Below are 21,719 nucleotides of genomic sequence, written 5' to 3' on the forward strand. Positions count from 1 at the left end.
ATCCGAAGCTGCACTGCATCCTGGGATTTGGGCGGGTACTGTTGGTGTCTGACCTGAAGGTGCGCTGCATACTGGGACTTGTAGTTTCTCGTGCTGCGTGTTCACACTTTGGTGGATTTAGAGGTTTTTCGTGCTATGGTTTGGGTGTAATCCTGGATGTGAAAGAGGACAAAGGAGAGACTGAGACATGAACATGCGGCTGCTATGCTAACAGATAGTGCTCTTACCGAAGCAGCAGCTGCCCTTTGTGCATCTCAACGGTAGGCGCAATGTTCTTGCCTCATTTCCTCTTTTCCCGGTATCCGTCAATGTTTACTTTCAACTAACCACGCCCCCACTCGCACCCTTGGCTCTTCGCGCCCTTCGGGTTTCCCCAGCTCTGCTAGATCCTGAGCTTACTCAAAGGGCAGGCAGGCTCCTGCCCCCATGACTGATTATGAGACCATCTTTTTGCACACCCTGCTTCGCGCCCACCGCCTCTCTTTTTCGATCATCCTGTTCTTTTCACTTGCTTTCCTGTGGTTAGGAAAGGTTAGGCACATTGTTTGGAAAGCTGAAGCCACCAAATTAGGTTTGCCCTCTTACTGTTTTTGTTGAATGTGACTTAAAGAGAATGTACAGCCAAGACACACAGTGTTGCAAGTTTCTCAACTGGGCACTGTTGCGTAACAAGGACCACAAAGGAAACTAGATATAGGCAAACCAGAATTTATTGCTCTTATGCTAACAAATAACTTGTGCCAGAAAGGTTTTTTTTTTTTTGACTTGGTTTGGTTTTTGAGACAGAGTCTCACAGCGTAGTTCAGATCAACTGCCAACTCACAATCTCACCTAAGCCTCCCCAGTGCTGGGATTATAGTTGGGGGCCATCGTGCCCAGGTCTTTTTTTTTTTTAAGTTCACTTGGCAGATAAAAGATATTTTCGATTTAACTTGTCAAGGCCTTTGCAGAAATAATGAAAGCGTGGCGGTATTGGTAACTCTAGAAAATAGAGTTTGATGGGGAGGAGAGGCACAGGTGCAGAAGGCAAAACAAAAAAACCTCAACAAACCCTCTACGTTGTGGATTTGGGGGAGCCATGGGTTGGTAAAAGAACTCACAGAGAGGGAGAGTAGGAGAAAACAAAGATTTATTAGGACGCCATTAAGAGAAGAGACAAATGGTGGGTGGCTATGCGAGGTATAGTAGCTGCTGAGACGGGGTTTACAGTAAGTTTTATTCCTCAGGTTAGGCTACTTCTGATTGACCATCTCTGCTTTTGTGGATCTTACTGATTGGTTGTCTCTTCCTGGGATCATGGTTTGAATTTCTCACACAAGAACATCTCTGTTTCACCTGTGCCTCCAAGGGGGCAGGATCAACCCCCACATTTCATATGTTCCTTGGTATTTATTTGTCTGCCATGGTTCCTTAAAATGGGGGCTTCCTCCACACTCTGTCATTTGTTTTTCTTTTCCTCCTCCGGTGGTGCTGTGGTTTGAACGCAGGACTTCATGCCAGCCAAGTAGGCATGCTACCACTTGAGCCACTCCTCCAGCTTCACCTGCTTTCAGTTACTTGCTTTTATTACCAGTTTTAAAAGTCAAGTAGCTAAGCTACTTTAAGTATACTGCCATTAAGTTTGCTGTAGATAACACCTCTGACATATGGTTACAATGGTAATTGCTGCCTAAGTTGTTTTCCAGGAACTTGGAAGCTGCTTGTCTATCTCAAACTCTTAATGATTGATCCTTCACTTGGGCCTGTACAGGTGTCCACTGAGTGACCTTTTGACAACAGAAGGCAGGATCCCTCAGAGTGTTAGCTCCTAAGCAAGGCAGTCATCTGTAGGGACAGATTTCTATATTCATGCCCCTTCAAAGTGTCCTTTATTTTGTTTCAGCTAAAACTTTTTGGAAAAAATTGAGCATTCCCAAAACCATCTTTCCTTCTTAAACTATGACCCTACACTTACCTCTAAAGTGCATTTCTATGTGAATATATACAGGCTCCCCAAATAAAATTCCCATGCTTCCCATGCTTTGTTCAAGAAGGGCATTGCTTTGTAAACAACATCTGTGTGGAACCACCGGCTTCTGGGCTCCACTGTACTTCTCTAGCTGTAGCCTTTCCTTTCTGTCTAATAAATCCTACTTTATATACATAAAATAAAATAACTTCTGTGTGCTCCTTACCTGCTACAGGTAATAAATTGTTTTCCACTCATGTCTTGGTTATGCTTCTTTGTGCGTGTGTGTTGGCGGGGGCTTTGCATCCACAAAGATGCAAAATTCATCGAGTTCTGCTACATGGTCATGCTAATGCTGATATTTTTTGATCATGAGTTCTAGGAAAAGTGGCTTACATGTGTAGATCACTGATTACTTCACTTTTTCCTGCCTCTAACTGCCTTTCCCCCTGCCTCAGAGCATTGTGTTTCATTATCCCATAAATACCCCAATCTTATTGTCCTGTCTCCACAATTAGCAACTTGTGAGTAAATTCTTTTGCAAAACTCATATTTTGTTAGTGTTAGGTCCCTGGCATTATTGGGGTAGGCGGAAGGTCCCGAGGCTAACACTGAAATCAGACCACCTGATTTATAACCACTTGCCAAACTTCCCTGCTTGTTCCCCTGCTTGTTTCCCTGCTTGCAAAATCTCAGGAACTTCCAGTTTCTCAACTAGCCAGGCATGTCAACCTGTTCCATCTGGTGATTGCAGATAATCGGAGACCAGAGACTCTCTCCCTCCCCCATGGCTTGACCCCTCCTATAAAGCCCACTACCCATTCCAGCCAAGCCACTGCTCTCTGATCTCAAGGGGGACAGCCCAGCAGTCTGTAATAAATCTTTCTTTTCCCCATGTGGCAAGGTCCGTCTTTATTCGGCAGTTCCTTACATCTGATGCCGAAACCCGGGAGAGGTTAACAGGATGCTCCTGCCTGGGGCTGCTCCCTTGGCCTTTGTGTCCTGCCCTCTCCCGAACCCAGACTGCTGAATTGACCCCATGTGCCTACGGATTGTGGATATTGGACCTTACTGCCTTGCCAGCTTTCCCATCCATCATTAGTCTCTCTTTTTTTTTTTTTTTTTTTTTTTCAGTTTTTGAAGGTTTATTTAAGCACAAATAAAACACACACGTGGGCCGTCTATTCGTTTTCTTCACTGCGCAGCCTGGCGTTGGGGTTGGTGACTCTGATGGCCAGCTGGGCCGCTCTTTCCACGATGGCTTTGCGGTTCTTCGAGGAAACGTTGTGTGCGATCTCGGCACAGTAAGATTTGTTACACATCAGAAGCACTTCCAGCTCCTTGACATTGTGGACCAGGAACTTCCGGAAGCCACTGGGCAGCATGTGCTTTGTTTTCTTGTTGCTCCCGTAACCGATGTTGGGCATCAAGATCTGGCCCTTGAATCGTCTCCGCACTCGGTTGTCAATACTCCTAGGTTTCCGCCAGTTACGCTTAATTTTGACATAGCGGTCTGACTGGTGCCGGATGAACTTCTTGGTCCTCTTTTTCACGATCTTGGGCTTCACCAGAGGTCTGAGGGCAGCCATGATGCCGAGTAGGAGATGGCAGCCACCACGGAGGCAGCGCCGAGGAAGAGGGCTCATTAGTCTCTCTTCCACTGCTCTCCACCTGACCTACTCCTTTCCTCAGATTCGGTAAATGTCACCCTACTTGGGTCTGCCTGCTTTCTCTCTCTGGTCTCGGAAGTTATGGCGCTATGCCAGGTATGCCTCCTACCCCCACTGGGGTGCCCACCACTTAGTACGGGGACACCTGGCTAACTGATTGGGCATTCTCTGTCGGATGGCAACCCAGGCCAGGGACGCCTGCCCTTGGGAACTCGTTTGGGTGACACTTCCCCCTCCCTCTCACTCTCTCTCTCTTGCTCTCCCTTTCTGTTTTCCTTTCCTCTGTCTAGGGTGAGAGCTCAACAGCCCCTCCAGCTTACTATGACCAAACGGCAACTAGACAATTTTTCTCTCCTTGCCTGAGTCACGTAAGGGAGGCTAGATCTTGACCTAGATCTATATTAGCCTGAAAAGTAAACTAACTAAGTCACCTGCCTTGCTCTCTCTCTCTCTCTCTTTCTCTCCCCTTTTTCTTCTACATTATGGGGACCACACACTCTAAATTAAATGTGTTTACTGGGATGCCTTCTCTGCACCCTCCCCTTGGTCTCCAAGACCATATATAACCTAAGTGACTGATTTTCACACACTTCTAGAGCTTGAAAATTTCTGCCATTGCAATGGCAAGTGGTCCGAAATTCCATTCATCTAAGCTTTCCTTTCTTTATGCTCTCAACCCTCCCTCCTCCAATCTTGTAATGCTGTTCAAATATTCCTTGGCAGCGACAAACCCCCTCAAAGTCTGTGTCTCTCCCTCCCACTGAACCCTTTTCTGAAGACTCTTCTCTTACTTGTGACCTCATGGGCTCTGTCTGCCCACCTCCCAACTCCTCCTGCTGGTCCTCTACTTCGATCTCTTCTCCCACCCCATCCTCCCATGACTCAGACCCCCCTTCTTCCACCACTGCTGGCTCTCCCAAACATCTGCCACCCTATTCCCCTTCTACAATAGTTACAATTGACCCTGTGCCATCGGCTCCTCAGGAACCAACACTACCAACATTGCCCTCAGCCCCTGCTACACCCTCACCCTTCTACCCACCTGCATCCCATACCTGCTCCCAGTCCATCTCTACCCAATCAGGGAGGTGGCAGGAGCTGACGGCATTATCAGAGTCCATGTGCCCTTTTCCATGACTGACCTCTCTCAAATTGAAAAGAGACTTGGCTCCTTCTCTAATGACTCAGTCTCCTATATTAAAGATTCTTTCCTCCACTTTAACTTCAGATGAGAAGGAAAGAGTTTGGTTGGCAGCCCAGGCACATGCCAATGATGTTCACTGCATAGATCTCACTCTCCTGGTGGGATCTATGGCTGTGCCATATAAGGATCCACATTGGGACTATCAGGACCCCACCATGCTAGCCACCTGAAATTATATGCTTGCCTGCCTCCTTGTGGGGCTACAGATTGCTTCCTATAGGACAGTCAATTTTGACAAACTTAGAGAATTTATCCAATGCCCAACTGAAAATCCCACTGACTTCTTAGAGCACCTTACTGAAGCTTTAAACAGGCAGAGGATGGCCCTCAAACCCCCCAGGGAGATCTTGTGAAAATGGCATTTAAGATATTTAATAACTGAGATGAGGCTTGAGACCAGCGAAAAGCCCAGCTCTTGGCGGCTGCCCTGAGGCTGCCTCCTCCAACTTCCAGACGGGCCTAACAACAATGCATACATCCAGGGGTCTGCTTCAAGTACAACTAGACAAGACACTGGACAAAACACTGCCCTTCACCTCACCTGCCGCCAGGACCCTGTCTACAATGTTGGCCAGAGTGGGCACTGGAAGGACAACTACCCCTCTTTGTCTCTGCAAGGTAGGTCAGTCTCCCATTCCCACTCTCAACAGAGTGAAGGCCTCACAGACCTCTTGGGCCTGGTGGCAGAAGACTGATGTGGCCCTGGGACCTCGGCCCCCTTCAAGATCACCTCAGAGAAGCCCAAGGTAACTGTCCAAGTAGCAGAAAGGCCTCAACTTCCTATTTGGTGCTACCAGACTTCTCGGGTAAGCTTTATCCTTCACAGATCTCCGAGACGGGGGTGGACGGTCTCCTCCACCAGCCAAAAAGGAAAGACAGTTTTATTTAAAATTAAAAATTCTTATGGAGGTTGATTTTTAAATACAGGTTACAAAGTAAGCAACTGGAAAGGATATAGATAAGTAAACTTCAATGAGTGATAAAGTTAAATTTGACTATAATCTAAGAATTGCCTAAAAGATTTTTAAGGTCATGTCAAACTAAAATCAAATTCTCTATGTCTATAAAATGACAAGGTTACCTTAGTATTGTTCTGCTCTGAGTAACATCTACAAAAAACTATTATAGGGAAGCATTTTATTAAAGAAATTATTTCTGTTTTCTGCTGACCTTGTCAAGCTTTAAGTACTACTAAATCAGAGTTCATTTACATATCTGCTCATGTGTCTTAAATGACCATCTTGTAACAGTGTTGTGTCTATACTTTATCCAAATATGGTACAAACATTTACAAAGTTAAAAATGTAGACTTATATAAAATAATGAGTTAAATCTCTCTTTCATCTAGAAGTGTTAAATTTAACCCGCATCCTGATAGTCAGCCTCTGTTTGCCTTTAAAGATTCCACAAACCCTTCATAGCAACTGACTTGGACAGTTTTGCCACAAGAGTTTAAAGACAGCCCTCATCTTTTTGAACAGACCCTAACCAGAGACTTAGTAGGTTGGCGCTACCCAGAGGCCACCCTTCTTCAATAAGTTGATGACTTACTTCAGTGCAGAGCCACAGAGCCCCTCATCTGCAGGGCGACTGAGTCCTTTTTAAAATGTTCTGACCTCCGGGAATACAAAGTCTCTAAGAAGAAGGTTCAATTATGCCTCCCACAGGTCACCTACCTAGGTGTGATCTTAAAGGGACAGACTCACTCCCTGAGTCATGAGGAAGTCGACCCAATCCTCCATTTCCCACTCCCCCATACCATAAAGCAGCTTAGAACTTTCTTGGGAGTTACAGAATTTTGCTGAATCTGGATCCCTGGATATGCGGCCTTTAGCAGACACCTTTTTATGCTCCTTCTAATATTCCTATTTGGGTCTTACATAATCAATGCTCTTAGGATTGTTTCCCCTTCCCAATAAAGGTGCAAACCAAACCAGTTCACCTGAGAAAGCCCGTGAATCCATGGCCAATGAGAAAACCCCCCCACACCAGATCACCCCCCAAAGCTCTTCCTTCTTGAGCCCCTTTGAAATAATGTATGGCCACCCATTTCTCTCAGGAAACTTGCCTCCAACAGACTCTGCTCCTCTGGCTACCTACCTTATCTTAACCTCCTCTGGGAACTTCTCAGAGAGCATGTGGACCAGATCCTGCCCCACCCCTCAGAGGGCCCTATAACAATTTCTATTAAACCAGGGGATCTCATTCTCCTAAAAGATCTTTGATCCTCTCCATTGTGACTTCGGTGGACCGGCCGTCATCTGGTCATCCTTATAACGCCCACTGCTGTCAAGCTCAACGGGATCCCCCAGTGGCAGCACCTTTTAAGGATAAAACATTGCCCACCAACCTCAGACTCTTCCACTACAGCAAAGGATGAGTACTCTTGCGTAACACTGGGCCCCACGCGGCTACACCTCTCCTGCAAACTCTTTCCCTCTTCCACTCCTACATAAGTTCTTAGTCCTCATCTGGCTCTCAATTTTCTGCCATAGGTGAATTTAAAACACTGGCAGGAGCAGTGGGCCTAGTAATGGGAGCACACATACTACTTCCTTGTCTCCTTCCCTTGGTTACACAATCTATCAGGTCCGTTATAGAGGCTACTATAGAAAGAAAAACGGCTGCACATGTAATGATGCTATGGAAATACAAACCCTTAAACCAGGGAAATACTCTTTAACCCTAGATTCCTCCAGGATCATTCAGGGAACTCAGCAGATGCTACTACAACCTTCTCCCAACAACTGGCCTTGTCTGCAAATGAAGCCTGGGAAAAACCATCATCCTCTGTTCCTGGGGACCTCACAAATTTCCAAATTCTAGCCGAATCCCCCTCAACGATGCCTCCACTCAGCATGAAGCAGCTAGATCTATCGGTGCCCATAATAGCAACAAAAGGCTGGAATGTTAGGTCGCTGGCATTCTTGAGGCAGGCAGAAGATAACACTGAAATCAGACCACCTGATTTATGACCACTTGCCAAACTTCCCTGCTTGTTCCCCTGCTTGTTTCCCTGCTTGCAAAATCTCAGGAACTTCCAGTTTCTCAACTAGCCAGGCATGTCAACCTGTTCCATCTGGTGATTGCAGATAATCGGAGACCAGAGACTCTCTCCCTCCCCCATGGCTTGACCCCTCCTATAAAGCCCACTACCCATTCCAGCCGAGCCACTGCTCTCTGATCTCAAGGGGGACAGCCCAGCAGTCTGTAATAAATCTTTCTTTTCCACATGTGGCGAGGTCTTTATTCAGCAGTTCCTTACAGTTAGCTGCTAGGCAGGGACTTTTATTTATTTATTTATTTATTTATTTTTTCTTCTATTCATATGTGCATACAATGTTTGGGTCATTTCTCCCCCCTTCCCCCAGTCCCCTCCCCGTTCCCTCCCCGTTCCCTCCCCCCCCCCCCGTTCCCTCCCTCTCCCCCCTACCCCTCGCTATCAGGCAGAAACTATTTTGTCCTTATCTCTACTTTTGTTGAAGAGAGAGTATAAGTAATAATAGGAAGGAAAAAGGGTTTTTGCTAGTTGAGATAAGAATAGCTATACAGGGAGTTGACTTGCATTGCTTTCCTGTGCATGTGTGTTACCTTCTAAATTAATTCTTCTTGAACTCACCTTTTCTCTAGTTCCTGGTCCCCTTCTCCTATTGGCCTCTGTTGCTTTAAAGTATTAGGCAGGAACTTTTAGGGGCAAGAATAAGGCCCTCCAGAGAAAATCAGAAGGAATCAGCTTAAGTCAGCCAAAATCTCTGAGTCACTCTTTTAGATGACCTAGAATAAACTTTGCTCATTGTAATCTATTATATGCCAAATTCTCAGGCTAGGGAAAAAATTCAGTGGCAGGGCACTTACCTTGCTTGGTGTGAGGTCTTGGGTTAGATCCCCAGCTCCACAAGCAAAAAAAAAAAAACCATAAAGGTACAAAGAAAAGTAGTAACATAATGTTAAATTCTCTACCCCAGCTGTGCCATATTTGAACATGTAATGTATGAAAGAAGCAAGATATCTAACTCAGCATGCTTCAGAATGTGCCTATCTCTACATGTAATGACAAGTCTTTCTAATATGAATATTCATGCATCTTTCCTATAACATCTTGCCACCTGTGATTGGAGAGGCACTACTTTGGAAAATATCCCCAGCACTCTTCTTACTGACTGCAAGTAACAAACCTTTGTTCGGTTTTGTTTTTCTCTTGGTTGTGTTTACTGGCTTTTCACTCACCAAGGGACAAACTGATTGTATTTAGTTATAGTTTCTGTGATTGGCATACTGCCCAATAGGCAAAATGGTCTGGAACAAGGAGGTTATTGGCCCATTTTCTTTTCTTCTGTTCTTTTCTCTCTCTCACTCTCATTCTCTCTCTCTCTCTCTCTCTCTCTCTCTCTCTCTCTCTCTCTCTCTCTTTCTCTTTCTCTCACTGTCTCTTTTTTGTATGGTACTGGGGTTTAAACTCAGGGCTTATACCTTCAGCCACTCCACCAGCCCTTTTTTGTGAAGGGGTTTTTAAGATAGGGTCTTGTGAACTATTTGCCTGGGCTGGCTTTGAACTGTGATCCTCCTGATCTCTGCCTCCTGAGTAGTTAGGAGTACAGGTGTGAGCCACTGGCATGGGCTCCATTTTCTTTTCTTTCTTTTTTTTTTTTTGGTGGTTGGAACTCAGGATCACAACTTGCTAGGCAAGCGATCCACTTGAGCCACTTTCACCAGCCTTTTTATGTGATGGGTATTTTCGAGATAGGGTCTCCTGAACTATTTGCCCAGGGCTGGCTTTGAAATGTGATCCTCCTGATCTCTGTCTGCTGACTAGGAATCCTAGGAAGGATTACCAGCATGAGCCATGGGTAATTATATTTCCTTTTTTAGTTCAGAAGGAAACAAACGAAAAGTCACAAGTAAACATTACATACAATAGTGGAAGTTATAGTTTGTAAAAGTAATATCTGTCTTCGGTTTTTCCATCAGTTTCCGTCTTTAAGTGTAACCTCTCATATGTTGTGAATGGAAAGTCAGGGTTCTAAGCAATCCTAGAACCCTGTCTAAATAACCTTGGAATCATTCCAAAATTCTATTCAAGTAGTTATATTCACAAATATCCCTGAACTACTAGAACTGAAAAGTCCATTTAACCATAAATAATAATTCTATACAATGTTCAGAATATTACCTCATGTTAGTGTTAGGGTAAACAAAAGGAAGCTGTATTACAACTGGACCCCTCTCCCTTGAAGATGACTTACACTAAACTCTCTAACTGGCCCTAAAGAAAAATGGACGTCCACCTATAGCCATTTACTAGAAACTCCCTACCTGGCCTAGAAAAAATGACCTGCTCTAAGCCATTATCTTGGGCGGGTCAGAGCCATTGAGGATTTTTCCCACCCATTGACCTTCCTAGGACTTCTCTACCAGTCTCCTATATCTACTCCCGCTCTTTAAGCAGCCAGGGGCTCCAGCTCTCTTGTTGGGGACCCCCCTACGCAGAATCACTTCTCTACAATAAGTCCTGTACCAGCATCAAGCTGTCTTCCTGCCTATCTATTCTGTGCCTTTTTCATTCTGACAATTAGCTATTTAGAAACCTTGAGAAGGAACTAGGTGAGAATGACTGAAGCCTGTAATTTTGGCTACTCTGGAGACAGAGATCTGGTGAATCAAGGTTGGTAGCCAGCCCCAGGCAAACAGTTCATGAGATCTTATCTCAAAAATACCCAACACAAAAAACAGGGCTGGTGGAACAGCTCAAGTGGTAGCACACCTGCCTAGTAAGTATAAGGCCCTGAGTTCAAACCCCAGTACTGCCAAAAGGAAAAAAGAAAAGGCTAAATGTTTTTTCATCTGCCTACAGTAGCTGTAGGAAGATTTAAAAAAAATTCAGGTTCATATTAAAAACATTTTTAAATGAAAAGAATAATTTACATATGTATCAGTAGAATAAGGGATAATTGATGTTATTTGAAGTATGAATAACAGTAAACTGAACAGTAAACTCAATCAGTATTAGGGTTTGAACTCAGGGCCTACACCTTGAGCCATTCCACCAGCTCTTTTTTGTAATGGGTTTTTTCCAGATAGGGTCTGGGAAACTATTTGCTCAGACTGGCTTTGAACCTTGATCCTCCTGATCTCTGCTGCCTGAGTAGCTAGTATTACAGGCTTAAGCCACCAGCACCTGCCCCTTGAAAAAAATTTTAAATGTAAGTAGATGGGGTTGGGGGTATAGCTCAGGGACAGAGTACTTGCCTAAGCATGCTGGAGGCCCTAGGTTCGATCTCCAGCACTGTTTAAAAAAAGAAAAAAAAAATGTGTGTGTGTGTGTGTGTGTGTGTGTGTGTGTGTGACTGTAAGAAAACATATTCAGCTGTGTGCTGGTGGCTCCTGCCTGTAATCCTAGCTACTCAGGAGGCAAGAGATCAGGAGGATCTCTGTTCATAAAAAGTGATACCATTTTATCCTTCTAAAGATCCCCTCTCTTATCCCAAGAAGTAGATAGCTTTTGGAGTTGCCAAGGTGATCATATTTTACTTGTTTATTTACATATTTTGTGGTACTGGATATTGAACCTAAGGCCTCATGCATGGTAGGCAAGTGCTCTACCACTGAGCTGAACACCCAGCCCAATCATTATAATCATTTGACTGTAAATTTGTTCCTTTCCTATGCAAATCCTTTCCTATACAAACAGTAGGCCAAATCATAAGCAGTGATAGTTCTGAAACAGTGGTAAATTTATCTCTACCAGTTAGAGGCTCATTCTTCAAAACTCAGCTGAACGTGAATTCAGTGTGAAACCATTCTGAGGCCAAATTAATCATGCTTAGTTGGAGACTTTTTCTTTCTTCCTTTCTTTCTTTTTTTTTTTTTTTTTTGTGGTATGGGGGCTTGAACTCAGGGCCTTCACCTTGAGCCACTCCACCAGCCCAATTTTTTGTGATAGGGTTATTCGAGATAGGGGCTTATGAACATTCGCCGGGGCTGGCTTTCAACTGCGATCCTACTGATCTCTGGCCTCCTGAGTAGCCAGGATAACAGGCGTGAGCCACCGGCGCCGGGCTCTTTGGAGACGTCTATAGCATTTTCTGTATCAGTATATCTCAATTTTATCACATTATATTCTGGCTTATTTTGGGGCGTTTCTCCATTATGTTAGCACCATCCACTCCCAATTTTACCCGGTGTCTTTGCAACCTCTGCTCCTAAGCTCTGGCAATAGGCGCTAAAGCAAAGACTTTTTTGTTGTTGTTGTTGTGCTGGGGAATGGAACTAGGGCCGCAAAGTGCTCTACCAGTGAGGAACATCCCACATCTACCCGACACCTCTTTAATGGGTAATGAGCAAAAGTGCATTGGGATGTGATTTCCTTATACTATCCCAATGGTTGAACTAAATCTTTCATATTTTTTCACATCGTATAAAGCAGTATGTTCCTTCTGTGCCGGTAGGCTAGAACAATTTTTAACACCTAGAAAACGACGTCCACGAAAATGAACTTCTAGGCTTTGTCTTTCTCACAGGGCTCCTCCCTCTCTCCTTCCACGCTGTGCTAAAGAGGGAAGAACGCTATGCCCAGCGCAGTCTGGGAGTTGACGGATCCTTCGCCCGGCGGAACCCTGCTCCGCGGCGAAGGTTGCAGACGGCCGCACATTTTGCGCACGCGCGAGCGCCAATCAGGTCGGCTCGCTAGGCTCTAAGGGGCGGGGCTTGTTCCTCTGGTTGGGACCCGAGTTGTGAAGAACCGAGCTTTGCAGTTCGTGGCTGCCGCTACAGCTACGGCTGCCGTCCCTTCTCACCCGCAGGATGCTACTGCTGGCGTTGGGCGGCCCGCGTGCGGCCGCGCTGCGGCCCTGGGGGAGGAGGACCTCATTGTGGGCGGCCGCCGCGCGCCAAGGCCCCAGGGTGGCGGCGTCGCGGGCAGCCTCCTGCAGCAGGCCCTTGAGGCTGGTGGGTGGCGTGAGCGCTGGGCTGCGAGACGCTGCGGCCCTTCTCCGGCGTCCTGAGCGATCGCAGGTCGGCCAGCCCCGGCTTGGGTGCGGAGAAGGAGAGTGGCTTGGGCCCTGGAGCCTCTGAGGTTCTCCTTGATCTCCCTGTGCCTGTCCTGGCTGGTGGTGGCTCACTGCCGAGGGCGCACTGCCCCTCCAGTGGCCGACCGAGGCCTCGGGAACCGACCCGCAGCCCTGGGGTTCACGGCCTCCCAGACTAGGAGCGCCTGGGAAAGTGGTTGCTTTCCTGGGCGTTTCCAGACACAGCGGGTTTGGGATGGCAACTCGGTTCGTTCCTTTTCTCCGTTGAGCTGAAGCTCAGAAGGTTTAATTTGCAAAGAAATTGGATGCAGCACCCGAAATAATGCGGATTACGTTACTTTTGATTTTTTTTTTTTAAATTAGGTGTCAGGAATTCCTTTGGTCACAGGGGAAAGGTGGGATGTGGTTAATCCTTTTATTTATTTTTTTTTGAGGGTACTGAGGTTTGAACTCAGGGCCTCACGCTTGCTAGGCAGGCACTCTACCACGAGCCACTCCGTCTGCCCCGATTCTTTCATTTTAATACCAATGAACTGTCTCCTAATCTACTCTGTAAAATGTTCGGATTGGCAAGCCTGGTTAAAATTTAGAAGAAATGCCTAATAGGGAAATTGGAATCTAATGAAATTTCAGCCTATAGGAATTAGGCATCCTGTTTGTTTTGTTGTGTAAGCGCTGTGAAATTCACTTTCAGATGTTCAGAGAACTCTTATGTTTCTGTGAATTTTGTGTGTGTGTGTGACTACGGTTTGAACTCAGACATTCACATTTGCAAAGCAGTCTTTCTGCTTGAGCCACACCTCTAGTCTACTTTTGTGCTCTGGTTATTTTGGCTATGGGGCCTGGACTGGCCTTGAACTTCCATCTTCCTGATCTCAGCCTCCCAAGTAGCTAGAATTACAGATGTAAGCTACTGGTGTCCAGCTGTTTCCATGAAATTTTATGTAGACTTTCAAGTAAAATTTTTTTCCTTGTTAAGAGCTGGGGAAGTGGCTCAGAGGTAAGAATACCTAAGAGGTATTCTAAGTGGTGAATCCTGGTGGTGTAATTCCAGCATTTGGGTGGCTGAGGCAGGAGGATCTGGAGCTCTAAACCAGCCTGAACTACATTAGTGAGACCCTGTCTGGGGGAAAAAAAAAAAAAAAAAGAATAGGTGATGCAAAGGTATTTACAATGCCTTTCTAGAACTACTTGCTCTCTTTTTAAAAATGCTAGGTGTAATATAAGTAAGGTTTGGACCTTAAATTTAACCTGTCAGTGTTTACTTAGGTTATTGTATTAAAATTAATTTTCTTTTTTTGGTGGTGGGGGGGGTTTAAACACAGGGTGGCCTCACACATGCTGTGAAGGCACTCTCCCAGTTGAGCCACTCCACTAGCCCAAAATTAATTGTATGTGAAGCAAGTGTTTTACCACTGAGCTATACACTCAGCGACCCACCCCCCTTTTTTTTTGTATTGGTGTTTGAACTCAGGACTTCCTCACTTGCTTGGCGGGTGCTTTACCATTTGAGCCACACCTCTAGCCACAAATTGTTTTTTTTTTTTGAAAAGCTATTGCATTTAAATCGAATGAGAGTGATGTTCTCATTAAGAAACTTCTACCGAACTGTTTTTACCTGTTCAAGGCCATGATAGATCCAAAAATCTGAGCACTTGGATACAAACGTATTAAACTCAGCACATTTGTACTTATTTCTGGAATTAAGCAAAGCCATTTTGTGAACCGGTTAATTATCTCGATTATTTGGAACAATCCCTTATGTCACCTTATGTGACAAGTTCTTTTCTACTCTTCATTATATATACATATAATGTTTTTTTTTTTTCTTGGTGGTAGTGTGGTTTGAACTGAGGTCCTCATTTGCTGGACATGTGCTCTACCGCTTGGGCCACTCTACCAGCCCTTTTTTTGTGATGGATTTTATTGATAGGGTCTGGAGAACTCTTCTGCCCAGGCTGGCTTCAAACTTCGATCCTCCTGATCTCTGCCTCTTGAGTAGCTAGGATTATAGGCATGAGCCACTGGTGCCTGGCTTTATTATGTTTTTAAAAATAACATTTTAAAATTGGTTGAAGATGCAATTTTCTATGCACTGATAATGGTCTCTTGTTTCAATAGATGCCTATTTGTTGGCAAGGATGTGTTCGATGTATACAGACACAACTTGATAAGTCAGAAGATGGAAGGCTGATTTATGCTGGGAATCTGGCCCGTGCAGTATTCGGTAGGTAATTACAAGACAAGGAAAATAAGATTATAATTTATTTCTAGAAGCCTGTTAAAAAGATGTAGAGGTTGCATTTTTAGGAGATTCTAAAACGTGACGTTCTGAAGTTTAGGGTGATTAGATTTTATTTTTTTTTTTAAGACAAGGTCTCACTATGTAGTTGTAGAACTTGAGATCCTCCTGCCTCATCCTCCTGAGTGCTAGAAATTTCTTCAAAAGTTAATCTGTGAATTGAAATGTAGAAAGGTTTATTGATTTATGTCTTATGTTCCTACTTGACACCTTTCTGGAAAGAAAGTAGGAGTTAATTTTGGTATGGATAGGATGTAATTTTTGTGGACAAGTATAACTAATGGCTCATGGTATTCAAAGTTCTACAATTGTAACTTGTAGAGGAATTTAATGTTTGAGTTCTTTCAGTATTATAATTAATAGAAAGTTGCCCTATCAAAGATAAGCATTATTTTCTATGTGGAAACTGAGAGACATTAAGGTGGTGGTATCATTCTTAGAGATTTCTGTAAACTACCCTATGGGTAAACACTTGAAGGGCCTTTTAGTTCTTAGTTATTAATTCAGCAATAAATAATTACCGATGTCATCATAGTTTGCTATGCATTTTGCCAGGAATTTTACTTAAGAATAATGCAGACTCTAGAGTCTGGTAGGAAAGATAAGATGAATACTTCACAATAATCATATTTATAAAATTATAGAGTAGATTTGAGTTCAGGAGGCAGGTTATATTGTTTTCAGATAAGGGAAAGAAATAGGCAGAACAGAAATGGCCTCTTGCATCAAGCTGGCATTCCATGTAGGTCTTTGAAGATGAGTCGAATTTGAATTTGAAGAGATGTGAAAGAAGGGTATACAGGCCTGCAGGTAGTATTGAACAAAGGTAGGAGGGTAGGAAAGCCCACAATGTGTTTAGAAATAGTAGTTACTTTACTCCAGGCAAAATAAAGTATATATGCATATTACTTTCTTGGGCTTTTGCAATATGTTTCCATAAATTTGGTGACTTGGGCAGGGCCATGCTCTTTTGAAGGCTCTAGGGAATTCTTTACCACTTCCAGCTTCTAGTGGCCCTTGACAATCCTTAACATTCCATTAGCTTGTAGCTGCAAAACTAATCTCTGTCTTGGTCTTCACATGTGTCTTTTATTATTATTTTTGCCTGTCCTTATAAGGACACACTCATTGGATTTAGGGCCTACCCTAATCCAGCATGATGTCACTTTAAAAATCTTCAAAGACATTATTTCCAAATACGGTCACATTCTGAAATTCAGAGTGGACGTTAATTTTGTGGGGGAGAGACACTTTTATTTTGTAGTTTCTCTTTTTTTTTCCCCCTGTATTATTGTGCTGGGTGGGGGTACATTGTGGCATTCACAAAAGTTCTTACAGTGTATCAAATATATCATACTTGAATTCACACCCTTGGCCATTCTCCGTTATCGTTTAACCCCTACACTTTGACAAAAATAATAAGGAAAAAAGGTATCAAGGAATAGGGGAGGGCTGAGGAGAATTTTACATATGAAGCAACTTGGTCCCCATTTATCCCACGCTTATGGATGTCATAGTAACTACCTGTAGGAAGAGGGAGGGACTATTTTTAAATTATACAAGATAATTAAGCGTCAGCCAACAGCAATGCATGAGTTTCTACTTTGTTACAGCTTTACCAGCAGTATGTTATTATACTTTTAGTTTTTGCCAGTTTAGGAAAAAACCAGTATCTTACTAAGATTTAATTGCTTGTTTATTTATTCATTTATTTATTTTGGTGGTATAGGGGTTTGAACTCAGGGCCTCAAGCTTGCTAGGTGGTGCTTTACCACTTGAGCCACTTTGCCAGCCCTGTATGTTTCTTGTGAATAAGGGTTAGCATCATTTTATCTGTTTAAGGGTCTCCTCATATTCTACAAACCTTCTATATATTGGGGATATTAATCCCTTGTGTTGTAACTTGAAAATATTTTTCCCAGTTTCTCATTTGTCTTTTAACTTGTTTAAAGGCATTTATATCCATGTCCATTTTTTTTAATGTATCAGCCTTTCCTCTTGATTGGTTCTATATTTTGAATAATCTTAGAAGTTTCCTCATCCCAGATTAAAAAGGACTTCATGGAGTTGGGGGCATAGCTCAAGTGGTAGAGCACCTGCCAGCAAGCTTAAGGACCTGAGTTCAAACTCCAGCACCAAAAAAGGGGAAAAAAAAAAAAAACCACTTCATAGATGTTTTTGTATATCTCTATGATTTTATTTGCATTTAAATCTCTGGATTATTTGGGTTTTTCCTGGTATGTGGCATTGTCACCAAATTTGGGTCACCAGGTCCTGAGGCTAGAAAGTTCTTAGCCTTTGTTGGAGAAAGAATTTGAAAACAGACATAGAAGAGACTTAGGCAGAAGTAGGTTTATTAATACAAAGCAAAGTAAAGGCAAAGCAAAAGCACACTTTTAGATGGGAGATTACGCAGGCCCAAGAAGGAACACTATTCTGGAGCTCCAGACACCTCAGGTTTTTACTGGGATCTGTAAAGCTGAGGGTGGCCAGTCTTGAAAACTGGACTAATGTGTCATCAATTTACAGAGACTGGATTATGCATCTTTAGTTCTGCCCATATATCAGGTGAGGAAGTTTTTGGACTTGAATGGTCAGATCAGGGTTTTTTCTTTTCTTTTCTTTTTTTTTTTTTGTGAACTCAGAGGCTTTAAGTCAACAGCCCTTTAAGTCACTCCTTTAAGTCAGCAGGGTAGGATGTGACTTATTATCATCTGAGATTTTTTTTTTTAACCGCTAAGTTATTGTCAGCCATCAGATTTTGTAACATCCTGCCTGATTCCTATATCATTGGTGATCTTATCATTTGAGGGATCCTGTGACATGGGTGCCTATTTCTTACAGTTTTTATGAACCTTCTTCTAATCAGAAGAATTGCTGTGCTATGTAGTCTTTGTTCTTGGGCACATTACTCATCTGAGGCAAGGTGGGCAGTTATTTTTACGGTGCATTGTTTTCAAGGGAATACTTAGCGAAAAATAATGTGTGTACTTTTCTAAAAGATTATCTAGTATAGTTAGTATATTATCTAACTCCTGGTTTTGGCTTGCTTTGATTCTCATGCTATTGGTCTTTACCTGTGCTAGCCTTCCTCAGTATGAAGGACAGATTGATTTTATCTATAAAGCCACTTACTAAAAAGTATATGTTTGCCATCTGATTTATTTATTCTGTACTAAATGTCCATATACAATTGGATTTATTTGTGTGGATTTTTAGTTGATTTGTTTATTTGTATTCCCATACTGTACTATTTTATAAAAAGAGTCTTTCTGTTATGTTTTAATATTGGGAAGGCTAACTTTCCCTTTTGGTCTTTTTTTTCTTTATAAAGTTCCAAATGAACTTTATTATCCTGTTTAGTATCTCAACTTGTCTACTTTCCAAAAAGATGGCATGTTAAAATTATAAATTAAAACAAAAAGGAAATTTACATTTTACATCATTTTTTAAATTATGGGAAAAATATACATAAGCTAAAACTTGCCATTTTAACAATTTTGAAATGTAAAGTTCAGAAGTCATTTATTTATTTGGGTTTTTGAGACAGAATCTTGCTGTGTAACCTAGACTGGCCTGAAACTCTGTATGTAGCCCAAGCTAGCCTTGAAGTCTTGATCCTCTTGCCTCAGCTTCCAGAGTGCAGAGATTACTGTTTTAATTTGAATGTCTTTCCTTGCTAAAGAAGTTGAATACTGGGACTGGAAGTGTGATTCAAATGGTAGAACACCTGCTTTGGGAACACAAAGCCCTGAGTTCAAACCCTCTCCCCAACAACAAAGTTGAATACCCTCTTTCACGTGTTTCTTTTTTTTTTTTTAATTTTTATTTTATTCATATGTGCATACAATGATTGGGTCGTTTCTCCCTCCTTCCCCCTCCTCTGCCCCCTCCCTCTCTTACCCCTCCTTACCCCTCACTACCCAGCAGAAACTATTTTGCCCTTATCTCTAATTTTGTTAAAGAGAGAGTATCAGCAATAATAGGAAGGACCAAGGGTTTTTGCTAGTTGAGATAAGGATAGCTGTACAGGGAGTTGACTCGCATTGTTTTCCTGTACATGTTTCCACGTGTTTCTTAACCACTGTTGCTATTCTTTTTTTGGGGGGGGGGTATTTGCTTTATTTACTTGTTTGTTTATTTATTTTTAGGAGAAAGCTAAGATTTATTAGGGTTCTATTGAAAGGGGATAGAATGGTGGTCAGCTATGCAAAGGCTTATAGTGCCAGTGATTTTTTTTTTTTTTTTTTTTTGCAGTACTGGGGCTTGAACTCAGGGCTTTCACCTTGAGCCAATCTTCCAGCCCTATTTTTGTAAAAGGTTTCTCGAGATAGGGTCTCTTGAACTATCTGCCTGGGCTGGCTTGGAACCGTGATCCTCCTCATCTCAGCTTCCTGAGTAGGTAGGATTACAGGCGTGAGCAACTGGTGCCCGGCAGTGCCTGTGATTTGCTGTTTTAATCCTAAACACTTAGTCTGATAGAATTTCCCATGTTGAACATTATATGTTACATATATGGAAGTGTTTGTCAGTGGGCAGTTTTATTTGGTAATCTGTGGTCTTTATCAACATTTTTTTTTTAAAACTTAATTCTCTGTTTCTGAGACAAATTAGAAACACACCTTGCCCATTTAACATATTCTTTTTTATTAACTTTTTTTAGTGTTATGGGATTTGAACTCAGGGCCTCATGCTTGGTAGGCAGGCATTCTAGTGCTTAAGCCACTCCGCCAACCTTTTCATTTATTTATTTTTATTTTTTCTTCTTGTGGGATACTGAGCACTGAATCCACTGCCTTGGCACATGGTAGGCAAGTACTGTATCACTCAGCTACATCCCCAGACTCCTTGAATCAACATTTATAATATAATAACTTTTTTTTTTCATGTTCTATATTCACACTGAATTCCATTTATCAGTGCATTTATTTATTTATTTATTTTTATTGTTTTATTATTCATATGTGCATACAAGGCTTGGGTCATTTCTCCCCCCTGCCCCCACCCCTATAATAAATTTCTTTAAGTAAAATTAAGTCTTGTTGGCAGAGATCTTTAACCCTAAAGTAGATTTCTTATCTGTCAGGCAGTGCATTGTAATGGTCAATGACCAGGACTTCTCGAATCAAATTGCCTGGTTTGAATCTCACCCTGGCTACTTGGTAGCTATATGACATTGTACAAATGCTTCATTTTTCTCATTTTTTATTTCAGTTTTTTGTCTGTGCTGGTTATCAACCCAGGGGCACACTCACACTGAGCAAATATTCCACCACAAAGCTATTTTTATTTTTTGAGACAGGGTTTCTCTATGTACCCACGCTGACCTACCTATTCTCATTTTTTTTATTGTGATGATGATAATTATACATCTGTCTCCTAGGGCTTTTCTGTAGACTTCATGAATAAAATATGTAAATTGCTTAAGACAGAACCTGGCATATCAAAAGCACTATTTCTGTTTTGCTTGTGTTGTAGTTGTTTTGATGGTGATAGGAAAGAAGAAAGTATAAGAATTAGTATGATAGATTGTTTTGTAAAATTTAAAAGTATCCTCTCCCATTTATTTTCCCTTTAGGTGTGAAATGTTTCTCTTATTCTACAAGTATGATCAGCCTTGCCTTTCTACCATATATTTTTGCACAAAATAATATTATATTTGGAAGTCTGCCCTTGCAAGTCTTATTTTATGGCATCATGGGAAGCTTCACAGTGATCACTCCAGCATTGCTTCACTTTCTTACAAAAGGCTATGTCATTCGATTGTACCATGAGGCCACAACAGACACTTACAAAGCCATTACTTACAACGTTTTGCTTTCGGAAACAAGTACAGTGTTTCACCAGAATGATGTGAAGATTCCAGACAGCACACATATGTTTACCACATTTTATGCTAAAACAAAATCACTGTTGGTTAATCCAGTTCTCTTTCCAAACCCAGAAGACTATAACCATCTCATGGGTTATGACAAACCATTCACTTTTGATATAGAAGAAACCGGTGAAAAGAACTAGCATGAAGATGAGAAATGAGCCTGTTGTTTTTATGTTTATGCTTAAATGTGATTTATGTTTCAATGTATAGTAAGATTGCCTTTAGTTTTTTATTTAGTGATTTTAAAAATAATTTTAACAGAGCTTCTCATTAATTTTCAGAGAATAATGTTCCTTTGTAATAAAGTATGTTTGAAAAACAAAACAGTCTATCATTTCTGTTAAAACCTAGTCTGTCATTTTTGTTTAAAACACAGTCTGTCATTTCTGTTTAAAATGTGAGTATCCATGTACATGCTGGTACACCCATGGGTAATATAAGTGTAGTCGCCTCTAAACTGGGGGTTGGGTATCAGAAGCAAAAGGAGGTTTATATTTTCTTTTTGTTTGGATTTTTCTAAGTGTAGAAATATTCTTTTTCTACTTAAATTTTTTTTTTTTTTAAATTCACAAAGTATGGGAAGCAGTCTGTGTTCTTTGGTTCAGAACAGATTCTTGCCTATCTCTGTCATGGTTGCCATAAGAATGTCTATGTACATAGACATAAGGGAAATGGTAACCTAAGTAGTGCTGT

General features: G+C 42.2%; 2 protein-coding genes across 2 annotated transcripts; one reads left to right on the forward strand and one right to left on the reverse strand.

Moving 5' to 3' along the window:
* Positions 1–3,056: 3,056 nt before the first annotated feature.
* LOC141421673 (large ribosomal subunit protein eL32-like) lies at positions 3,057–3,587 on the reverse strand. Its single transcript, XM_074068734.1, has one exon. The coding sequence runs from the start codon at positions 3,535–3,537 to the stop codon at positions 3,130–3,132; it is 408 nt and encodes a 135-aa protein (XP_073924835.1). The 5' UTR covers positions 3,538–3,587; the 3' UTR covers positions 3,057–3,129.
* An 8,930-nt stretch (positions 3,588–12,517) lies between these two features.
* Tmem70 (transmembrane protein 70) lies at positions 12,518–21,350 on the forward strand. Its single transcript, XM_020172519.2, has 3 exons — positions 12,518–12,832; positions 14,968–15,073; positions 20,727–21,350. The coding sequence occupies exons 1-3, from the start codon at positions 12,623–12,625 to the stop codon at positions 21,164–21,166; spliced, it is 756 nt and encodes a 251-aa protein (XP_020028108.1). The 5' UTR covers positions 12,518–12,622; the 3' UTR covers positions 21,167–21,350.
* Positions 21,351–21,719: the final 369 nt, after the last annotated feature.

This window comes from Castor canadensis, chromosome 3 (assembly GCF_047511655.1).
Source record: "Castor canadensis chromosome 3, mCasCan1.hap1v2, whole genome shotgun sequence".
In the NCBI taxonomy this organism is placed as follows: domain Eukaryota; kingdom Metazoa; phylum Chordata; class Mammalia; order Rodentia; family Castoridae; genus Castor; species Castor canadensis.

What these genes read in the sequence shown, in the direction of transcription:
- Tmem70 (XM_020172519.2), top strand. Translation starts at nt 12,623, where the DNA reads ATGCTACTGCTGGCGTTGGGCGGCCCGCGTGCGGCCGCGCTGCGGCCC. An exon ending in GGCGTCCTGAGCGATCGCAG is followed by an intron (nt 12,833 to 14,967) that starts GTCGGCCAGCCC and finishes TTGTTTCAATAG; the next exon opens with ATGCCTATTTGTTGGCAAGG. An exon ending in TCTGGCCCGTGCAGTATTCG is followed by an intron (nt 15,074 to 20,726) that starts GTAGGTAATTAC and finishes TTTTCCCTTTAG; the next exon opens with GTGTGAAATGTTTCTCTTAT.
- LOC141421673 (XM_074068734.1), bottom strand. Translation starts at nt 3,537, where the DNA reads ATGGCTGCCCTCAGACCTCTGGTGAAGCCCAAGATCGTGAAAAAGAGG.